The sequence below is a fragment of the Diceros bicornis genome, chromosome 16 (assembly GCF_020826845.1).
Source record: "Diceros bicornis minor isolate mBicDic1 chromosome 16, mDicBic1.mat.cur, whole genome shotgun sequence".
Taxonomy (NCBI): Eukaryota; Metazoa; Chordata; class Mammalia; order Perissodactyla; family Rhinocerotidae; genus Diceros; species Diceros bicornis.
In genome coordinates, this window is record NC_080755.1 from 39,794,201 (window position 1) to 39,816,980 (window position 22,780).

Genomic DNA, 22,780 nt, shown 5'->3' on the forward strand with positions numbered 1-22,780 from the left:
AGCACCATGCACTTCTTCCTTGCTCTCCGGGGACACTCACTCTTGGAATCCAGCTTTCACGCTATAAAGAAGCCCAAACTAGACCACATGAAAAAAACACATGTAGGTATTTCAGCCAACAGCCAAGCTGAGTCCAAGCCAGTATGTGAGTGAAGATGCTTTCACATGACCCCGCTTTTAGCCATCAAGTCACTCCCAGCCTTTAAGTCTTCTCAGCTAAGACTGTAGACATCTTAGGGTAGAGATAAGCCATTCATACACTGTCCTTTTAAATTCCTAACCTGGCGAATCCATGAACATACTAAGATGGCTGTTTTACACCACTGTATTTTGAAATGGTATTATATGCAATAAGTGAAACTATGCCACAATTTCATTAAGTAATTTTAGCATAATCTTATAAATTCCAAGTTATACCATTACATTCAGCTTCCTTTAAAATTACTAATTGATGAGGCCTGCTGATATATCCTAATACTTACAACTACTCTAGGTCTGTGGATATTAGTTATTTTTATCTTTTTAAGCATAACTGGGCCAGAATATTCCTGTATCCTAGTCTTAGCCCTACTGGTTACTATCCAAGTGATTTAGGAAATTCACATAAGATCTCAAAGTCCTTCTTTACTCCTTAATTAAAATGGGAATAACACTCTGTTCATCTGCCTTTTAAAGACTGTTTTGTGGATCAAATGCAGTAACATACGTGAAAGCATTCTAAAAACAATAAGGCATTATACATATGTAATGTATTTTCAGTTCCAGAAGTTCTAATCAAAAGTTTTTGCTTTTTAAGAGATAGCAAAATTTCAGGAAATGATGAAAAAAGAAATACAGTCCAACAGATGCATTTTCCCAACTATTTAATAATAATGACTTTTTCTTGGTAAGATATTTAGGTAGAAAATATTTTCATATGCCTAAAGGATAAATATTCTTAATAACATACGAAACCTCACAAGTCCTTCCACCCCAGGAAGTATTATAGCGACACCTTTTGATAAACTGGTTTATATTTGGTCAAGAATGCTTCTTAGCAGTGAGTGCCTAAGTCAAAAGGGGCTTATAAAATGGCCCGCTCAGGGAAAAGATAAACCAAGAGGTTTAATAGGCAGCTTTGTGGATTACCATGGCTCAGTCTAGCTAATCTAATAATAAAATAATTCATTAAGTGACAATGAATAAATCAATTTATTACACTGCATTATCTAAGATTAAGATCTCTACCCTGAGCCATTCGGTTCCCAATTACACATCAATTAACTGTATCATCATCACCAATCAAAGACTACTCTTACTTTATTCCTTTTCCTATTGTATCCCTGCATCAAAAGTAAAGGGGTGCATGACCCTCAAACGTATAAATAAAAATACACAAAACACTAGCATTCTTATACATTTATAATAGAAGAAATAATATAAGTTCTGTTCTATATTAACAAACTAGCTCATTTTTGATAACCTGTTTCTTAACACATTTGGAACTAACAGGCACACAGAATCCTTTCAAAACACTTGACTGAATGATTCTGTATTGCAATGTTCAATTGTTTACAAATACAGTTATGACTGAACATTGCTTTACATGAACATTTTTTAAATGACAATCCTCCTATAAGCACACCAAAATTTTTCTAATTTAATGAGATTTACACAGGGGCCAGCCCCATGGCTCAGCGGCTAAGTGCACACGCTCCGCTACTGGCAGCCTGGGTTGGGATCTGGGCGCGCACTGACGCACCGCTTCTCCGGCCATGCTGAGGCCGCATCCCACATACAGCAACTAGAAGGATGTGCAACTATGACATACAACTAGCTACTGGGGCTTTGGGGAGGAAAAAAAAAAGGAGGAGGATTGGCAATAGATGTTAGCTCAGAGCCGGTCTTCCTCAGCAAAAAGAGGAGGATTAGGGCGGATGTTAGCTCAGAGCTGATCTTCCTCACACACACACAAAAAAAAAAAGAAAAAAAGGAGATTTACACAGAATGTAGCAAACTTGAGTCACTTCAAAGTTTTGTCTATACAGAAACCATCACTATATTAATAATCATCAGTGATGTTTAATACCAAAATACTTTTTTCCCTATATAACAGCTGCAAAGATCATTTGGGGAGGGCAGAGTAGTGAGGTTTCATGCTTCTTGGAAAACAGTGACTTTAATTTAGAATTATGAAAGAGGAGAATAGTTACCAATTGTCCAATCACTAGAAATCATTCACTTCCTTTACCTCAGTCCTCTTCTTCCTCCTCTATATCCAGTTAGTCATTAAGTGCTGTTTTCTAAAATTTTCTTATTAGCTGCTTCCTCTCCATTTTCACTACCACCATCCTACTCAAAACCTATTATCATTTTGTGCAAATGAAATAGCAACCCTGCCTCTCTGCCAGTCTCCCATCAGGATACGACTGTGGAGCTGGCCATCCTTAGCATCACTGTCCACAAGATTCCTCTACTCAAAAATGCTCAGCAATGTCTTATCTCTGAATGAAGCAAGTCTACACTCCTTTATCTGGAAGAGCTTCCATAACAATGGCCTTGCCTCTTTGCTAGCAAACCTACATTTCCACTGTCTCCCCAAGTCTTACTCTATTCAAAGTAGTTTCTTCACTGTCAGGTCTCACAACTATGCCATTTTTATTTCTACTCCTGTGACTATTCACAGTTCTCCCCGTTCTCAGTGTTTCCTCTCCTATAAACTCCATCAATTCAAAATAGGCACATTCATCCTTCAAAGCTCCCACTAGTCTCACTCCTACTCCAACAAGTCTTGACTGACTTTCCCATTCATTAGGCCAATACAATATCTGAACTTTATAGTGCTTCATCATACAGGCATATAGCTGATTGCTACTTTTCTTGCATGTTAACATTATCTCCCCAACTAGATAACAAACTTCCTACAGCCCATCCCATACTTCTGACTTTTCCACAATTAGACTACATGACCATATCCAAATTAAATCCTCATTATATACTTGTTAACTGAGTTAACAGAAAATGATGCATACAGTGTCTGATTTTATCCAAATTCTTTAGAAGTGAGATATTTTAATGACTTTACATTAATGTGAACATCATTTTAAATCTGTTCAATTTAATTGCACCCAGAGGCTTAATGAGTATTTCCTAATATTCAGGAATTTAAGAATATGAAAAGATGTTGACTATCACTAATTTTTCACCTTTCAGATAAGCAAAGATTAAAAGATCAAAAATACAATGTTGACAAGGATGTAGGGAAAATAATACATTCATCCACTACTGGAGTATAAATTGGAACAACGCTTTTGAAGCAACTGTAGAAATTCCCTCCAAAAGTTGAATATCAAAATATTAAATACTCAGGGCTGGCCCCATGGCGTAGTGGTTAAGTGTGTGTGCTCCGCTGCTGGTGGCCCAGGTTCAGATCCTGGGCACGCACTGAGGCACGACTTGTCAAGCCATGCTGTGGTAGCGTCCCATATAAAGTAGAGGAAGATGGGCACAGATGTTAGCCCAGGGCCAGTCTTCCTCAGCAAAAAGAGGAGGATTGGCATGGATGTTGGCTCAGGGCTGATCTTCCCCACAAAAAAAAAAAAAAAAATTTAAATACTCATACTCTTTGACCCAACAACTTCACATCCAGGAACTTATACTTCATAAATACGCACACAAGTATTCAGAAACACATATGCAAAAATGCTCACAGTAGCAACATCTCTAAGACTGCAAGAATAGTGCCTGACACACGCTATACACTAAAATACTTCTAAATAATAAAAAACTGAAAATGTACATCAACAGAATATTGGTTAAGTTATGGTACATCTACAAGAGAACAGATCTACTATAATCTACACATCTACAATATATTTCCAAGAAACACCGTTAAGGAAGATTGTTATGCTGCAAAACTCCAGGGGGTGCTATTCACAGAAGATACAAGTCGAGTACTGTCCTCTCTCACCAGAAATGTGACACAGTGGCTCTGCAGCTGAAAAATCCTTTTTTAATGAAAGAGAAGAGAAAAAAGATGACATGACATATGCAGAGAATCAGTTAACTACTGATATAACTATACTGACTGACAGCTGAGTAATATGAGAATATGAGGAACCTTCCCTTTCTGTTATATTCCTACGATGTTTAAATTTTTAATTACTAGCATAAATTACTTTTGTAATCTGAAAAGCACAATGAAGAAATTTTAAAGAATCAAAGGCTCAAAATACTTTGAAGATACTTTACAAAATACCAAACAGCTAGACATATCAATATACAGATGCTTATAAACAGAGAGAACAAAAAGAGCTAGTCACAGAAGAATATATATGGTATGCCATTATAGAAATCTCAAAAGCAAGCCAATTAAACATTACTTTTTTTATACTATACAGTAAGATAAATAAAGGAGAGGAACACAAAATTCAGGACAGTGATTTAACTGGAAAAGAAAAAACAAGGAGATGGCTTCAAAGATACTGGCAATGATCCTTTTTCAAAAACTGGGTAGTGGTATCAGTTGTTCATTTCATTGATATTCTTTATAACAATGTTCTATATATATTCTTTTGAAAAGATTGAATTTACAAAAAAAACTTAAATAGAAAGGAAATTCCCAAAGTATTTCACCTTCAAAAGAAATTATCTTAAAAAAGAAGAAAATTGAAGCGAAAAAGACTGCCTGTGAAAACAAATCAGAATAGCTATTTAAGGATGAAGAACAGAGATTTTTGTTGGTTTGTTTTATAGATTAGGGGATCATCCATTTGTTACAGTAAAACCTTAGCTACAGAAAACCTCATATTTTCTAGATGCCAATTTGTCATTTTAAATGCTAAAATATTTTTATTTTAACCATTTTGAATAGAAATAATTCCAAACTGAAAAACTATATAATAATGCATCTGCTTAAATAGAATATACTCATCGTGGTTGTTTTCTGGTTGGTTGGTTGGTTGGTTTTTAGCATCAATACAGGTGTAATGCTTTAACAGCGATTCTCTCAATACTAAAGGGCTATCGGTTTCAATATCCCAAGAGGTTTTGGAATATCATTTTTTGACCTCTTGTGTCTGTTTTTTCCACCATGGCTCTTCCAGTCTGTCCCATGATGTCAATTAATTCCTGCTCAGTAATATGTTGATGGCTTAGCAATTACTCGAGAATACACAGACTGGCTTGTGGATGTCAAGAACGTGTGCCTTGAAAAATGGATTTGATATCTCTTTTGACTCCTGAGGATTTTTAATTCTCATTTCCCAAATGTAAACAAGTTTCTCCATAGCAGTGTTCTAAAGAAATGGATTTTGCCAGAATTTTTATTTTCATAAGTATTTTCAACATCATAAAAAGCAAATGGTTAAAAATTAAGGCAACTTCTGAATGTCAATACATTGCCTTAGACATTTTGACACTAAAATTTTTCAATTAAAGGTCATTACTGGAAATGATTTTTTTCCACTTTTATTTGACAGACTATATAGTATTATGTTGATTTTTTACCTTTCTACTTCAAAGTCTAAAAGCGCATTACTTAAATTACTGTTTTATCAATCTGACATAAGACTGTATACATTAAGAAAATTCTTTTCTTTTTCTCTTTAGGGAAGGCAGGATAAGGAAATGTTTTAAGCTCTGTTTTAAAACAAGAATCAGTTTATAAAGTTTATGAAAACAATAACAGGCGGGACTCCTGAAAAACATATGAATAGCTTTTAGCTCAAGGGTAAAAAGCTGTTTTATAAGCCCTCAGGTTATATGTATTTTTTGTGTGTGTGTGAGGAAGATTAGCCCTGACCTAACATCTGTCACCAAACTTCCTCTTTTTGCTGAGGAAGACTGGCTCTGGGTAACATCTGTGCCCATCTTCCTCTACTTTATATGGGACGCCACCACAGCATGGCTTGACAAGTGGTGCGTCGGTGCGCACCCAGGATCCAAACCTGCGAACCCTGGGCTGCCGCAGTGGAGCACGTGCACTTAACCGCTACGCCACCAGGCTGGCCCCATATATGTATTTCTTGCATTCTAATTTAAACTATGAGCAAAAGGCAAGTTTTTCTTAGCCACTTTTCAACACAAAATATCTATGGCATTATTTTACCTAAGCCAAATGAGATACAAAAGCTTTATTTTAGTAAACTTATAAAAAGCTTACTACTTTCCTTTAACTTTATTAAGGTTAATGAAAGAGAAACTCTACAAAGAATACAGAAAAGCAAGAAAACTCCTATTTCTATTTCTGAACAAGTAGGAAAGTAAGGAAAGAAAAAGCACAAAGCCTCTCCAGGGTTTACCCCTTGGCATACCACTGATGCTAATGAGTAGAGAAAACACTGCTGCATCTTCTCTCAGTCTCCAGTCTTCTTTGTAGGCATTGAACCATGTCTCAAACATCTTCCACTGTAACCACACCCCATGGGCCCTCTTCTCTTCTCAGTCTCACCTCAACCATGTTCCTGAGGAGTCCCATGACGTAGGGTCACCTAAGCACATCACCAGTCTGAATCTTTCTCAAAGCACATCACCAGTCTGAATCTTTCTCAAAATACATACAAAGAAATTTGCATAATGGCTGAGAAAGAAGCATGTGAATGAGTCATGATATTGTGCATTGGTATCAACCAAAAACTATGACAAAGGGAGAAATAAAAAAATTATGGAAACATTTTAACCAGATAAAAATGAACTAGTAAAAAAAAGTTAAAAATGAAAGTAAAACCATAAAAGAAAAGCAACTGAGTAATAAACATTTAAAATGTTTGCTCCTATCATTAATTTTAAAAATGAAAAATCTAAACAAGATACAAGTTTCCACTTATCAAAAAATTGCAGGGCCGGCACAGTGCTTAAGTTCACACACTCTGCTTCAGCAGCCCAGGGTTCGCAGGTTCAGATCCCAGGCGTGGACCTACACCACTCATCAAGTCGTGCTGTGGCAGCAACTCATATACAAAATAGAGGAAGATGGGCACAGATGTTAACTCAGGGTCACTCTTTCTCAAGCAAAAAGAGGAAGACTGGCGGCATGTGTTAGCTCAGGGATAATCTTCCTCATCAAAAAAAAATTTTTAAATCGCAAAGATTTGTTTTTCTTTTTTATTTATTTATTTTTTGGTGAGGAAGATCAGCCCTGAGATACCATCAGATGCCGATCCTCCTATTTTTTTGCCAAGGAAGATTGGCCCTGAGCTAACATCTGTGCCCATCTTTCTCTACTTTATATGGGACACCGCCACAGCATGGCATGACAAATGGTGCGTGAGTGCAAGCCCAGGATCCGAACCCGCAAACTCCGGGCCGCTGAAGCCGAGCGCACGCACTTAACCGCTTGAACCACTGGGCCGGCCCCAGATTTGTTTTTCTTAACATCTAATAAAAGCAGGAAGTAAGGTGCAATGAGAGACATTCCCTCACTTTGTGTAATTTAAACCAGCACAGCTCTTCTGGAAACTAATTTAGCAATATGTTATCAAGAGTCTAAAATGTTCTTAACTCTTTGATGCAATAATTCTACTCACAGGACTTTGTACAAATAATAAAATGTGAACAAATACAGCATCCTTATTTCAGATTGACACACTCTACCTACTTGGCTCAATATCGCTAAATAAAAACAAAGCAAGGAGAAAGGGCCTGGGAAAAGCATAGCCACCTTGCCTGCCACCAATCAGGACATACTGAGCCCATTAACCAGCCCAGCCCCTCAAAATTTCCTTTTGGCTCAACCAAGATGTACTGCAGTATAATCCTATAAAAAAAGGAAAAAAAAGCACACTGAGACATTTAAGAGAGTTTTCAAATGACTTGAAACAAAAAGAGTTTTCTCAGGGTAGAAAAAAAAATAATCTCCCAGGTTAACAAATTTTTACCTAGGCTGACGACTTCTGTGTAGTAATAAATTTTATTAAATTTTCTGAGGAGTCGATGGATATTAAACAAAAAGCTAAAAAACATGTGTGTTACACTCCCTGTTCCACTCTAGAAAAAACTTAGGTATAAATGTTTTATTTCTTTAAAAGCTACATTGCACAGAAACTAAGTCTCTTTGTAAAAATATCAAAACGCAGAATCAAAGGCAGTAAGTAAAATTTGTGTCTGTTCTCATATACACAGAAGCAATTTGAGTTCTAAATCATAACAAGAATGGTCAAATGATGAATTAACAGTTTTATATTAGATTTCAGTCACGGTTGCCAATATTTTTTTATCTATACATTTAAACATTTGGCATTAATGCCTCAATTTTATAATATTAAAGGCAAGTCATTCATCAACAGCTTACTTACTCCCTTGTCCAGAAGAAAGTGATTTCTCTAACACTTACCTAAACTTGTGGGCTTGATAAGAACATCAAGGACATCATAAAAGGGCAAATTTTTTAACTGCACATCAGGATGGACAGGAGGAATTGGGGGAGATGGCTGCTGCATCTCAAATGTGGGCTTAGTATCTTGAAGCAGCACAGAACCAACAGGAGAGGACGGTGAGTGAGGTGTAACTGAAGTGGAAGGCAACGAGTGGATTCCAGCCACGGCCAAGTCAGGTTCTACAGGTGATGAGCTACCATCGAAATTGAAAACCGATGATTTGATTGTGGATAAATCAGAAAGTCCTTCAAGAGTCCTTGGGTATCGGCGTCTATACAATTCTCGGATTTTAATCTGAACCGCAGGGCTGCAGCCACTCTTCAATAAATGCAACGCCCTCATCAGGAGGTCATGTTTGCGTCCACTTTTATTCCGTCCAGCAAAGCCTAGTAACACTTGAAGTTCAGAAACCCTAAAACTAGAAACCATATTCTAAAAGGAAAGAAAAAAAAAAGGACATAAGCCAGTAGTCACCCTCAAGCATATAAAAACCCTATCTAACATATACTGTAAAATCTGGTTTTTCCAGCATTCTATCAACTGGCATGTGCTAGTAACCAGCATTTTCACACACCACTTAGAATCATTCCTGTTTATACAGCCACTGCCCCCACCAAAATCACATTCAAGTTATGGTGTTATCTTTTGTTGTACTCTTAATTTTGGTAATCTATGGTCTATCGGTTTCTATTAACCACCTCATTACCTGATTATGCTCAAGTGTAAAACCATATTTGCTCTATTACTATGAAATTTATAACCAATGAAAATGTTCCTTTTCAAAACTAAGCCCTACCAACACACAATGTAATGTCTGTTACAATATTATCAATTAACCAAGCAAAAAATTCAATTTTTGCAACACTATATGCATAACTTCTGATGCTAAGTAGTAAATCTACAAAATCAAGACAGAATTGTGATCCAAAATCCAATGAATTTTTCACCCCATTTCAAATACTAAAGAACAGACAACATAAGAAAATAAGGATATTTTTTAAAAATTACATACATCTTACTTAGCAAGCTTCTAAAACAAATGAAACTCCCAACTGAGTATCCAACGAGAAAAAGACCTTTGAAGAGCAAGAAAATAAGTGGTCATAAATCTTAAAGGGCAAGACTCTCACTTCTACTGATTTGTTCTTGGGTATACAATGAAGGTTACAAGCAGTTCCTCCTTCACACCTCACCATCTATTTACTCAACAGAACCTAGTAAATACTTTTAAGAACTTGGTACCTCATAAATCCACCTACTTAGTGATTTTCAGGCAAAAATTCACCTCTGAACTCAGAGGTAAACCACACTTGGGTCAGATTTACTTGTACACATGTGAACCATCTAGCCAGAAAGAGAAGTAAGACTTGCAGCTGACCAAAAGCCCTTTCAGAAACCTACCCTTTCAGAAATTGACACTAAGGAAACCTTCCCTACAGTGCTGCACGCTCCACAGCTACCTGGGACTCCTTCTCAACCTGGGAGGTAAGCAGGGGCAATACCTACAGCTGGCACTGATTCATAATAATTCCTCTGTTCTGCACTTGAAGTCTCACTGATAGCCCAGAAGCAACTATTTAAAACTCTGCTTGTCAGGAACAATACTTGCTAGTTTCCTAAAATGCAAACAAATTTAAATATATCAAAGTAATCTGCATGTACAAGCTGTATCATAATTCTATTTCATATAATGTCTCCATATTTCATACTGTACAAGTCAAAGAATATTAAGTTGTAATCCTTGCAACCATTTTTTATACTCTCAATCAGCACTATACAATAGAAATTGGAACTACATATATAATTGTAAATCTTCTAGTAGCCATATTAAAATAAAATTTTAATTAATTTTGATAATATGCTTTATTTAACCCAATATATCAAAAGTATTATTTCAATATTTTTAAATCACAAAAATTAATTACATAATCAACTTTTTAAAGTGTCAATGAGATATTTTTGCATACTAAGTCTTCAATATCCAGTGTTTTACAGTTAGAGCACATCTCAATTTGGACTAACCACACTGGACGGTGAAGCTCTAAATCACACTCTAAATGCAACATATATCACAATGCCATGGTCATTATACTTCAACTTGCTTCATTTCCTCCATGTGTTAAGATGAAGATTTTATTTATCTTACCCATATGCTATGGAAATCAAGAAAATTCTTGGCCTATCTCATGACACACCAGTTACAGTTTACTCAAGGTTTCACACATAAAAAACTATGATAGCTTTTCAGAAAGTATCTTCCCAAGCAAGAGATGCAATGCATCTTTCTCAAAGTCCCCAATCCTAATAAATACTTCAAGTGAAATTTGCTTATTTACAGTAGCATAAGCAACAATAAATCATAGAGAACACTAACACCAACAAAGGCAGTTATACGATTCAAGATATCATTGATGCTTTCTAAAGAAATCAAACTAACTTGGAATTCATTACTTTGTTTCCCTCCTTCCTCTTATTTTCACATATTCTTACTTTTAAGGAAACTTATTTTACAGAAATGACAAAATAGAACACAAAGTCACCCTAAGCTTGGCTCTCAAAAAGGAATTTCTGGGAAGTCTCATATCACTTATTTCCAATGGTAACTTTATTTGGCAAAGAATGCTAATGCAATTGGCTCTATTAGCTACTGTAAATGTAAAAACAAAAAGGAAGAAAGAGATAAAGGCTTAGAACTATGAATGTTGAATCACGAGATTCTGAAGCAAAAAAGAAATCCCCTGATTTGGGGAAGAGCAAAGCACACAACAGCAGACAGGAGAGTCTTTGCACTGCAAAATGCTGCAAAGAGAAAGGACTGCCAAGCACTGGCCCAAAGATGATAGCTTTGAGAGTCAATGGTGTCCTGTGGAAAACTTCACAACAGCAATCAGTAGGTGTACGTATGTCTGGTCCTAGCATCAAGACTAAGGACACCGGGAAAGTCACTTCATCCCTCTGGTCATCAACTTCTATTTAAAAACAAACAACAACAAAAACTCTCCTTTATTTAGCACTTACTACTCAGATACTCTCTAAGGAGCTTACTAAGTCAAATTCTATGAATATGTTTTTCTTGACAAACCTTGCTAGGTCCCATCTCTTCTTAAAGTGACGGCTATTTTTTTTTTTAATTCAGCCTTCAACCAAGTTTCAGCCGTCACCAGGTAGGGTGAGCCTGCTATTAATACTACCAAGAATGATTTGAGCTACTGTTCTCCACCCACCTCTTAAGTCTACATCTTTAATATAAATTTTTTTTCAAGTGAGTTTTATCCAGTCCATCCTGCTGCTAAATAAATTTTACTAAGCCCTCAAAGATGGAATTCTGTTCCTTAAACTATTCAAGAGGATAAAAGCCATAAAGTCAAATACATGTTAGAAGACAAACAGAAAAATCTGTTGAACACAAAACACAAAATTTTTAACATACGCAAATTATTAGTTTTCAAACTTCAACAGGGAGTCCACTCATACAACCAAAATTTTAGACAAAAGCCTGATGAATAGGGGGCCTAGTAAACCACCTATTCTTTCTCACTTCCTGATATGGACCATAAGAAGTCTTTTTCTAACACATTAACGTTTCCTGTGAGTACAGACACAAAATCCCTCAATGTACTCAAATATAGTTTAATTTAGGAAAATAAAAATGGTTTAACATAAACTTATTAAATTACTTGGTTAAGATGATCTCTATCCTTAAGTCACATATTTCAATATTTATGGATGAAATTACACTTATATGGGGTTTCCTTGAAAATTATTTGCGGGATCTCAAATAGCCAAAGCAATCTTGAGAAAGAAGAAAAAAGCTGGAGGCATCACGCTCTCTGATTTCAAACTATATTACAAAGCTATAGCATCAGAACACTAAGGTATCATGGGGCTGTCCAGTGATGTAGTGGTTAAGTTTGCACACACAGCTTTGTCAGCTCAGGGTTTGCAGTTTCAGATCCCGAGCGTGGACCAACACACCGCTTGTCAAGCCATGTTGTGGCGGCGTCCCATATAAAGTAGAGGAAGATGGGCACAGATGTTAGCCCAGGGCCGATCTTCCTCAGCAAAAAGAGGAGGATTGGCAACAGATATTAGCTCAGGGCTAATCTTCCTCACAAAAAAAAAAACAAAAAACAAAAACCAGTGAGGTATCAGCATAAATCAGACACAAAGATCAATGGAACAGAACAGAGAGCCCAGAAATAAACCCATACATGTATGGTCAATTAACTTACAACAAAGGAGCCAAGAATATACAATGGGAAAAGGATGGTCTCTTCAATAAATGATGCTGGGAAAACTGGACAACCACATGCAAAAAAATGAAACTAGACCACTATCTTACACTATACACAAAAAATTAACTCAAAATGGATTACAGACTCCAATGTAAGACCTGAAACCATAAAACTAGGAGAAAACATAGGCAGTAAACTCCCTGACACAGGTCTTGGCGATGATTTTTTTAATCTGACACCTAAAGCAAAAGAAACAAAAGCCAAAAAGCCAGTTGGGACTACATCAAACTAAAAAGCTTCCGCACAGCAAAGGAAACCATCAGCAAAATGAAAAGGCAACCTACTGAATGGGAGAAAATATTTGTAAACTATCTGATAAGGGGTTAATATCCAAAATACATAAAGAACTCATAAAATTCAATAGCAAAAAAAAATCCAAATAAAAAATGGGCAGAAGATCTAAACAGACATTTTTCCAAAAAAGACATAGAGATGGCCAACAGGTACATGAAAAGATGCTCAACATCACTAATCATCAGGGAAATGTAAATCAAAACCACAATGAGATATCATCTCACACCTGTTAGAATGGCAACTATCAAAAAGACAAGAAATAACAAGTGTTGGCAACCATGTGGAGAAAAGGGAACCCTTCTGCACTGTTGGTGGGAATGTAAATTAGTGTGGCCCCTATGTAAAATAGAATGCAAGTTCCCCCCAAAAATTAAAAATAGAACTACCATATGATCCAGCAATTCCACTTCTGGGTATTTATCCGAAGAAGACAAAAACACTAACTTGAAATGACATATGCACCCCTATGTTCATTGTAACATTATTTAGAATAGCCAAGATATGGAAACAACCTAAGTGTCCATGGATGGATGAATGGATAAAGAAGCTGTGGCATATATACATATATATAATGGAATATTATTCAGCCATAAAGAAAATGAAATCCTGCGACCTGTGACAACATGGATGGACCTGGAGGGCACTATGCTAAGTGAAATAAGTCAGACAAAGAAAAACAAATACCATATGATCTCATACTTATATGTGGAATCTAAAAACAAAAACAATACAGAGAACAGATTGATGGTTTCCAGAGGCACGTGGGTGGCACATGGCTGTTGTGGGTAGTAAAAATGGGTGAAGGGAGTCAAAAGGTATAAACTTCCAGTTATAAAATGAACAAGTCATGTGGATGTATTGTACGGCACGGTGACCGTAGTTTAGAATACCGTACTGCATATTTGAAAGTTGCTAAAAGAGTAGATCTTAAAAGTTCTCATCACAGGGGAAAAAAAATTATTTTTCTAACTATGTAAAGTGATGGATGTTAATCTGACTTATTGTGGTGATCACTACACAATATATAAATATCAAATCATCAGGTTGTACACCTGAAACTAATGTAATTATATTATTATATCTCGATTCAATTATAACACAATCTAAAAAATAATAAAAAATAAAACATTATTTGAAATTTGAAAAAAAAATCACTTGGGGGGAATGGGTAGGGACATACATGAAAAGATCAGAGGTGGTAACTGCTAAAGCTGAGTATTGGGTACATGGGGAATTCTCCACCTTTGTAAATGTAAAAATGTTTCCATGATTAAAAAGTTTATTCAAATAGGAAAAACTGGTTGTGGGGTATATGGCAACTCTCTGTTCTATCTTCCCAACTTTACTACAAATCTAAAAGTATTCTAGATTTAATTACACAAAAAATGTTAGTTTGAACGTAGGGAAAAAGAGATTATAGCCTAAATACCATTTTCCACAAAAGGAGCCCAGGCTCCTCAAGGAAATGACTAATTGCAAGTCTGGGTAGAAAATACACAAGATGAGCCTAGAACATTTTATCATACCAGAAAGCAAAGAAGTTATCAAAGACTACTTCTTATCAGAAGGACACAGAAAACAGCCCAGCAGCCCAAGATAAGACAATGTGAGCATCAAAAAGAACAATAACTGCGTCGATTTCAAACATATCAAATATATTAAAAAATCATTTGTTCATGATACTTAAAAAAACAACTCACTGATATCCTTTAGAGGATATTGGAGAACAAACTCATTATTATTCCGAAAACTGTTAAAACAAGGAAAACAATACAAAAAGCTTTATTGGTTAAAAGAAAGCCATATTGTCACTGACTAGGTGCCCCGAGGAACTCAAGGGTGGGTCTGGAAGCATTTAACTGTGTTTCCAAATTGTTTTTTTTCCCTTTTTGCTATGTTAAGGAGATGCAACCACCAACCACCCAGAACCAGACCAAGCCTCACCACAAGAGCTGCGCCCATGACCTTTGCCTTATTTTTAATGCTAAGATCTCTCCAGGAGGAGCTTAGGTCTTCTCACCATAACCTGCAGTGTATATGGAAGCATGTTTTCCAGCTGAGCCTGAGCAAGTGAATATCCACCTCTACCTTTTGAATATTCATTCCCCATCTAAAATAAAAGGTCCTTGCTTCCCTTTGTTCAGGGACACCATGATTTTGGAAATGATTTCTCATGGTCTCTTATTTGCCACAAATACACTTTACGAGACAAATTCCACTGGTGTAGAGTCTCGTTTAACTCGCAGGAGGTGAGCCCACTTGGTTCAGTGACAATATGATTATCTGGCTAAACGTTAGAAGGGCATTTGATAAAATCCTATCCATTCCTGATAAAACGTCTCAACAAACAGGAATAGAAAGAAACTCTGCTAACATGATAAAGGGTATCTATCAGAAATCAATAGCAAATATCATACTTAAAGATGAAACAGCAGATCATGAAGACCTATAAAACATATATTATGTCGTCACTCAGAATTATTCCAGACCGTCTAGAAAATAAAAATTTAAAAAGAAGTTAACATTTAGGGGCCAGCTCTGTGGCATAGCGGTTAAGTGCGTGCGCTCGGCTGCTGGCAGCCTGGGTTCGGATGCCTGGGTTCGGATCCCGGGAGCGAACCGAGGCACTGCTTGTCACGCCATGCTGTGGCGGCATCCCATATGAAGTAAAGAAAGATGGGCACAGATGTTAGCCCAGGGCCAGTCTTCCTGAGCAAAAAGAGGAGGATCAGCATGGATGTTAGCTCAAAGCTGATCTTACAAAAATAAATAAATACCTTTAAAATTAAAAAAAAAGTTAACATTTATAATTTACAAATGATAGGACTTTTTACATTGGAAATATAAGAGAATCCACTGAAAAATTAGACCCAATAATAATAAATAAGTCAACAAAATTTGTTGAATTTTCTATATATCAAATAATTTTCAAATGACTGATAAGGAAAAAGAATATCTTAAAAAATAAATCTAACTAAAAAATATAAAATACAAAGGCATAAATTAAAAAATTTTGCAAGAGCTACATAAAAAAAATATCACAGAACATAAAAGAACCCTTGAATAAATTAAAGAATATATCATGTTACTAGATAAAAATAGTAAATACTGAAAAGATGTCAAATATCCCCAAATAAAGTTATAAATATAACAAAATTCCAATGAATGACTAGTGAGTTAAAGAGCTTGACAGATCAAACTTATAAAGAATTAAATAAAATATATAATACGGCAGGTGGTGATAAATACAATGGACAAAAATAAAGGCAGAAAGGAAACAGGGAGTGAAGAGGTAGAGGATTTGCAATTTTAAAGAGAGATGGTCTCACTGAGAAGGTAACTGAATAAGTGACTGAAGGAGTAAGAAAACACCCAATGGGGGGGGGCCGGCCCGGGGTTCGCCGGTTCGGATCCCGGGCGCGCACCGACACACCACTTGGCAAGCCATGCTGTGGCAGCGTCCCATATAAAGTGGAGGAAGATGGGCATGGATGTTAGCCCAGGGCCAGTCTTCCTCAGCAAAAAGAGGAGGATTGGCAGATGTTAGCTCAGGGCCGATCTTCCTCACAAAAAAAAAGAAAGAAAGAAAGCACCCAACAGACATCTGAGGAAAAACATTCCAAGGCACAGGACGCAGCAGGTACAAAAGTCCTGAAGAGGAAAGTATGCCTAACACACTGAAGGGACAGTAAAAAGCCCATCACTGCTGAATGGAGAGTAATCTAGAGGAATGAGTACTAAGATAACAGAATGATGAGCAAAGACAATGACAAACCCGGGGAGGGGGTGATTAGCCTAAACAAACACTTACTGTAAAAATTATAGTATAACTGGGGAAGCTAAGAACAGACAGAACAAAAATGCTGGGCAATAATGGCATGCACATAAGTTGGTGGGATGGTGAGCAGTTTAAAGTATGCTACAGGTGCGAAAGGAAAAGATAATAATTTTAGACTCACATACATATATTTAAAATTTCAAGAGAAAATTCAAGAAAACTTCAAGAGTCTGTGAGAAAGCAAAAAAAAGTACATAATTTCACAACTAGTAAAATGGGGAAAACATGAGAAAGCAAGAAGGAAAAAAGTCAACCCAAAAGGTGGCAAGAAAACAGATGGGGAAACAAAACAGACAAAGTAGAAGAGCACAAAATGAAAGGGTAAAAATAAATGCAAATATATTCATAATCCCAACAAATAAAAATGAAATAAACTCTCCAATTAAAAGAGCAAGATGAAGGGAAATCACCACAGAAACTGCAGACATCAACAAGATAATATGGGAATACTAAGAACAACTCTACACACATGAATTTGGCAACTTAGATGAAAAAGACCAATTCCTTGGAAAATACAACCAAAACTCACCCAATATGAAATAGATAATTTGAATATCCCTCTAAATACTCAGGGAATTTAATTCATAATTTTAAAACTCCCAGAAAAGATATTACCAGGCCCAGATGATTTTTTTTTCTTTTTTTGGTAAGGAAGATTAGCCCTGAGGTAACATCTGTTGCCAATCCTCCTCTTTTTGCTGAGGAAGATTGGCCCTGGGCTAACATCCATGCCCATCTTCCTCTACTTTATATGTGGAATGCCTGCCACAGCGTGGCTTGATAAGCAGTGCGTAGGTCTGTGCCCGGGATCCGAACCTGCAACCCCAGAGCCACCAAAGCAGAGCATGTGAACTTAACCACTACGCCATCAGGCCGGCTCCTACCAGGCCCACATGATTTTACTGGAGAATTCTACTGAACATTTAAAGAAGAATTAACACCAATTCTAAATAATTTCGTCCAGAAAATAGAAGATGAGAGAATACTTCCAAATTAATTTTATGAAGCTAGTATTACCCCGATACCAAAACCAAACAAAGACAGTACAAAAAATAAAACTACAAACCAATATCCCTCATGAATATAGATGCTAAAATACTTCACAAAAATATTAGTAAATAGAATGCACCTACATATAAAAAGAATTATACACCATGACCAAGTGAGGTTTACTCCAGGGATGCAAGGCTGGTTTAATGTTTGAAATCAATTAGTACACTTTACTAATAGCTAAAAAAAAAAAAAAATACAGGATCATATCAATCAATGCAGAAAAAGCATTTGACAAATTCAACACCCACTCATGATAAAAACTCTCAGAATAGAGAAAAACTTCCTCAACTTAATAGAAAGCACCTACAAAAAAATCTAGAGCTAACATTACACTTAATGGTGAAAGATTGAATGCTTCCCCCTAAGACTGGCAATGAGGTAAGGATGTCTACTCTCACCACTCTTAATCAGCGTAATGCTGGAAGTTCTAGCTAGTGGAAAGACAAGGAAAGGAAATAAAAGGCATACAGCTTGGAAATAAAAAAATAAAACTGCCTGTATTTGCAGATCCCAATGAATCTACAAAACTCCTATAACTAACAACTGAATTCAGCAAGGTCACAGGATACAAGACCAATACACAAATACCAATCACATCTCTATATAATAACAAAGAACATGTGGCCAGAAGTTAAAAGCACAACTCCAAAGAAAATGAAAACACATATGTGTAAGAACATAACAAAACATGTACAGGATTTATGCTGAAAACTACAAAATGCTAATGAAAGAAGTCTAAGAAGATCTAAATAAATGGATTCTTCACGGATTCTAAGACTCAACAAAGTAATAACACCAATTTTCCCTAAACTGATACACAGATTTAACACAATTCCTACCCAAATCCCACCAAGACTTTTTATAGATATAGGTAAGATTATTCTAAAATTTATACAGAAAGGCAAAGGAACTAGATGAGCTAAAATAATTTTGAAAAAGAATAGAGGAATCAGTCTATCCCATTTCACAACTTGGCTTAATAATCAAACCTCTGTGGTATTAGCAGAGAGACAGACACATAGGTCAATGGAACAGAACAGAGAACCCAAAAATAAACTTACACAAACATATCCAAATAGTTTTTCACAAAGGTGCAAAAGTAACTCAATGGAGGAAAGACAGCCTCTCAACAAATGGTGCTGGAACAATTGCACATCCCATAGACAAAAAAATGAACTTCCACCTAAGTCTCACATATTACACAAAAATTAACTCCAAATGGATCACAGACCTAAATGTTAGAATAAAGCTATAAAACTTTTAGGAAAAAGCAAAGAAGAAAATCTTCAGGATCTAAGGCTAGGCAAAGAGTTCTTAGACTTGAACTTAAATTTTTCCACAAAAGAAAAAAATGATACATTGGACTGCACAAAAATTAAAAACTTGTGCTCTGCAAGACCCTATTAAAAGGATGAAAAGGCAATCAAGAGGCTTGGAGAAAATATTTGCAAACCACATATCCAACAAAGGACTAGTATCTAGAATATATCAAGAACTCTCAAAACTCAACAGAAAAAAACAATCCAATTAGAAAAAGAATAAAAGACATGAAGAGACATTTCATCAATGGGATATACAGATGAAAAACAAACACACGAAAATATGTTCAGTATCATTAGCCATTAGGAGAATGCAAATTAAAACCTCACTGAGATATCACTAGATACATACCAGAATGGCTAAAATGAAAAACAGTGATAACACCAAATGCTGGCGAGGATGCAGAGAAACTGGATCACTCCATACATTGCTGGTAGGGATGTAAAATGGTACAGCCACTCTGGAAAACAGTTTGCAAGTTCTTAAAAAACTATATGTACAATAACCATACAACCCAGCAATTGCACGCCTGGGCATTTATCCCAGAGAAACGAAAACTTATGTTCACACAAAAAAACCTATGCACAAATCTTTATAGCACTTTTATTCATAACAGACAAAAATTGTAAACTATCCATATGTCTTTCAACAGCTAAATGATTAAACAAATTCATACCATGGAATACTCTCCGCAATAAAAAGGGATGAAATATTAACACATATAACAACACGGATGAATTTCCAGAAAATTATGCTGAGTGAAAAAAACCAAACCCAAAAGGTAACATACTGTATGATTCCATTCATATAACATTCTTGAAAAGACAGAATCATAAAAATGAAGAACAGATGAGTGGGTCACAGAGATTAAGGGGAAGGGAAGGGGAGGGAAGGAAATGGATGTGACTATAAAAATGATAATATGAGGGATCCTTGTTGTGATGGAAATGGTCTGTATCTTGATTGTTTCAATGTCAATATCCTGGTTGTGACATTGTACTGGTTTTGCAAGATTTTACCACTAGGGGAGACTGGGTAAAGAGTACACAGGATATCTCTGTACTATTTCTTACAACTGTGAGTGAACTGACAATTAGCTTAATAAAAAGTTTAATTTAAAATTACAAGACCAAGACTATTGGAGCAGATTAATTTTTTTAAAATTCAATAGCATGATATTCACAAGAGATAAAACTAAAACAAAAGAACACAAAAATGTAGGGAGAGGGGGAATTTTAAAAACCAGGCAAAATTAGCTGACCAAAAGAAAAATAGTATAGGTACAGTAATATCAAAGAGTAGTATGTAATACAAAAAGCATTCCTAGCCATAGTCACTACACAGAGAAAAAGTTTCAACTCAACAGAAAAATATAATAAATTTAAACTTTCATATCCTAGTAACAATTTGAAAATATTTTAAAAAATGATAGAACTACAAGGAAAAACTGAAAAAAAAAAAAAAAAACACCATTCTAGTAAAAGATTAATATACTTCTGCTCTCTAAAAACATAAAGATATAAGATGTGAACATCAGAATTAACAAGCCTAACTACTGGACGTATATAAAACATTGTGCCAACAACTGGAAAATACACATTCTCTTCAAGTACAAACAAAAATTATAAAAACTGACCAGAGTCTCAACAAATTTCAAAGGAGTGGTATCACACAAATCATGCTGCCTAACCACAATACAATTACAAATCAATAACTAAAGGAACTCCCATATGTTTGGAAATAAAACTTTTAAATAACTCATAAATTAAAGAATCCACAGTGGAAAACAGAAAAATACAAGTGAAAAATAATGAAAATACTGCAAATCAAAACTTGTGTGATGCAAGGGAAGCAGCACATAGAAATTCATGGTCTTAAATGCCTAAGTTAAAACACTGAAAATTAAGCAAGGCATCCAACTTAAGAAATTAGAAAAAGCAAAGACATAAACCCAAAGAAGTATAAGGAATAAAGAAATGAAGAGCAGAAATTAATGAAATGGGGGAAAGATACATTAAAGAGCATAAAAAAGACAAAAATTTGATTCTTTTAAAAGTCTTTTAAAATTGGCAAACTTTTAGCTTTTAAAACTGATTAAGACAAAGGCATTAAAAAAAAGATAAAAAGGACATGACCTACAGGTACTACAAAATTAGAGATTAACAACTTAATGCCATAAATTCAAGAACATGGATGAAACAGACAACTTTTTATAAAAGTATAACCTACCAAAACTAGTTTGGAAATTGAAAATATGAACAATCCTATAACCAAAGCAATTGAATCAGTGGTTAAGAAACGTCCCACAAAGAAAACACCAGTTACAATTTCACAAAGAAGTTCTACCAAACACTTAAGAAACAGATCATTCTAATCTTACAAAAAACTCTTTCAGCAGAAAGAGGAAAAATACATTTGTAAAAAATTATAGGTCAATATTACTCATTAGAGGCAAAAATCCTAAATTAACTATCTTCAAACTGAGTCCAATAACGAAAAAGAGACTGACAGATCAGAGTTGACTTGATACTTGGAACACAAGCTTCATTTAAATATTAGAAAATCAATGTATTTCACCATATTAACAAGTTACAGAAGAAAAACATATGATCCCCTCAAAAGATGCAGAAAAAGCTTTTGATAAAATTCAACATCCATTCGTGATTTTTTTTTTAAAAATTAGCAAACTAATAATAGAAAGGAACATCCTTTATCTGAAAAGCTTATCTACAATAAACCTACAGCAAGCATCATACTTAACTGTGAAACTCTGAGAGCATTCCCTTTAAAATCAGGAACAAGATCAGGATGCCCCCATCACCGCTTCTATTCAACATTGTACTGGAGATCCTAGCCAGCACATTAAGACAAGAAAAAGAAAGAAAAAAAAGCATAAGAATTGGAAAGGAGGAAACAAAGAGGTCATTATTCACAGACAGGTCTGTCTACACAGAAAATCCAAAAGAATTCTACAGATAATTTTTCACAATGAGGATTACAGCAAGGTTGTTATACAAAGTCAAATTGTACTTCTATACACCAGCAAGGTAGAAAACATAATTATAAAAATATCATTTATGATTTGAAATAAGATACGTAGAAATAAATCTAAACAAAATATTTGCAATAGTTCAGTTGAAGAAAATTATAAAATTTTATTGAAAGGCATTGTAAAAGACCTAAATAAATGGAGATTACAGTGTTCATGGTTAAGAAAACTTAACAAAATGTTAGTTCTCTCCAAACTGGTTTACAGATTCAACGCATTTCCCATCAAAATCCCAACAGGTTGTATGTGTGTTATCTACATAACTTAAAAAGATGATTCTAAAATTATATGGAGGAGCAAACAGCCAAGAAGTTCCTTGAAGAACTATAAGGCAGGAGGACCTGGCCTACTTCTGTGTCCCTCAATGATGGACTAGACTGTTTCAGACCAACCCTTCCTGTGAAAACTTAAAAACTGAACCCAATATAAAATCATCTGTTTGAAGGCATGAAGCACTACAAAGGCAGCAAGGACCTGTGAGACCAAGACTGTGGAAAGAAGGGAAGCCTAGAAAATGGAGTCCAACATTTGATGCCCCTTTTCCCCTACAGATATTTGCCAATGGGTAAAGGGCAAT

The 22,780-nt window shown here is 35.5% G+C and overlaps 1 protein-coding gene across 8 annotated transcripts in view; it reads right to left on the minus strand.

Moving 5' to 3' along the window:
• The window catches only part of PIAS2 (protein inhibitor of activated STAT 2), a 98,817-nt gene that overhangs the window by 64,045 nt on the left and 11,992 nt on the right, over positions 1-22,780 (minus strand). For 6 of the 8 annotated variants that reach the window (XR_009222450.1, XM_058557050.1, XM_058557046.1 and 3 more), the window contains exon 2: positions 8,312-8,786. Coding sequence is in view for 7 of the 8 variants with exons in the window: in XM_058557050.1 (XP_058413033.1) it covers positions 8,312-8,786 (475 nt within the window). In the remaining variant the exon portion in view is untranslated. Of the gene's footprint in view, positions 1-8,311; positions 8,787-19,505; positions 19,615-21,915; positions 21,978-22,780 lie in introns of those variants that run through there. The other 2 variants (XM_058557048.1, XM_058557047.1) reach the window with 2 other exon arrangements.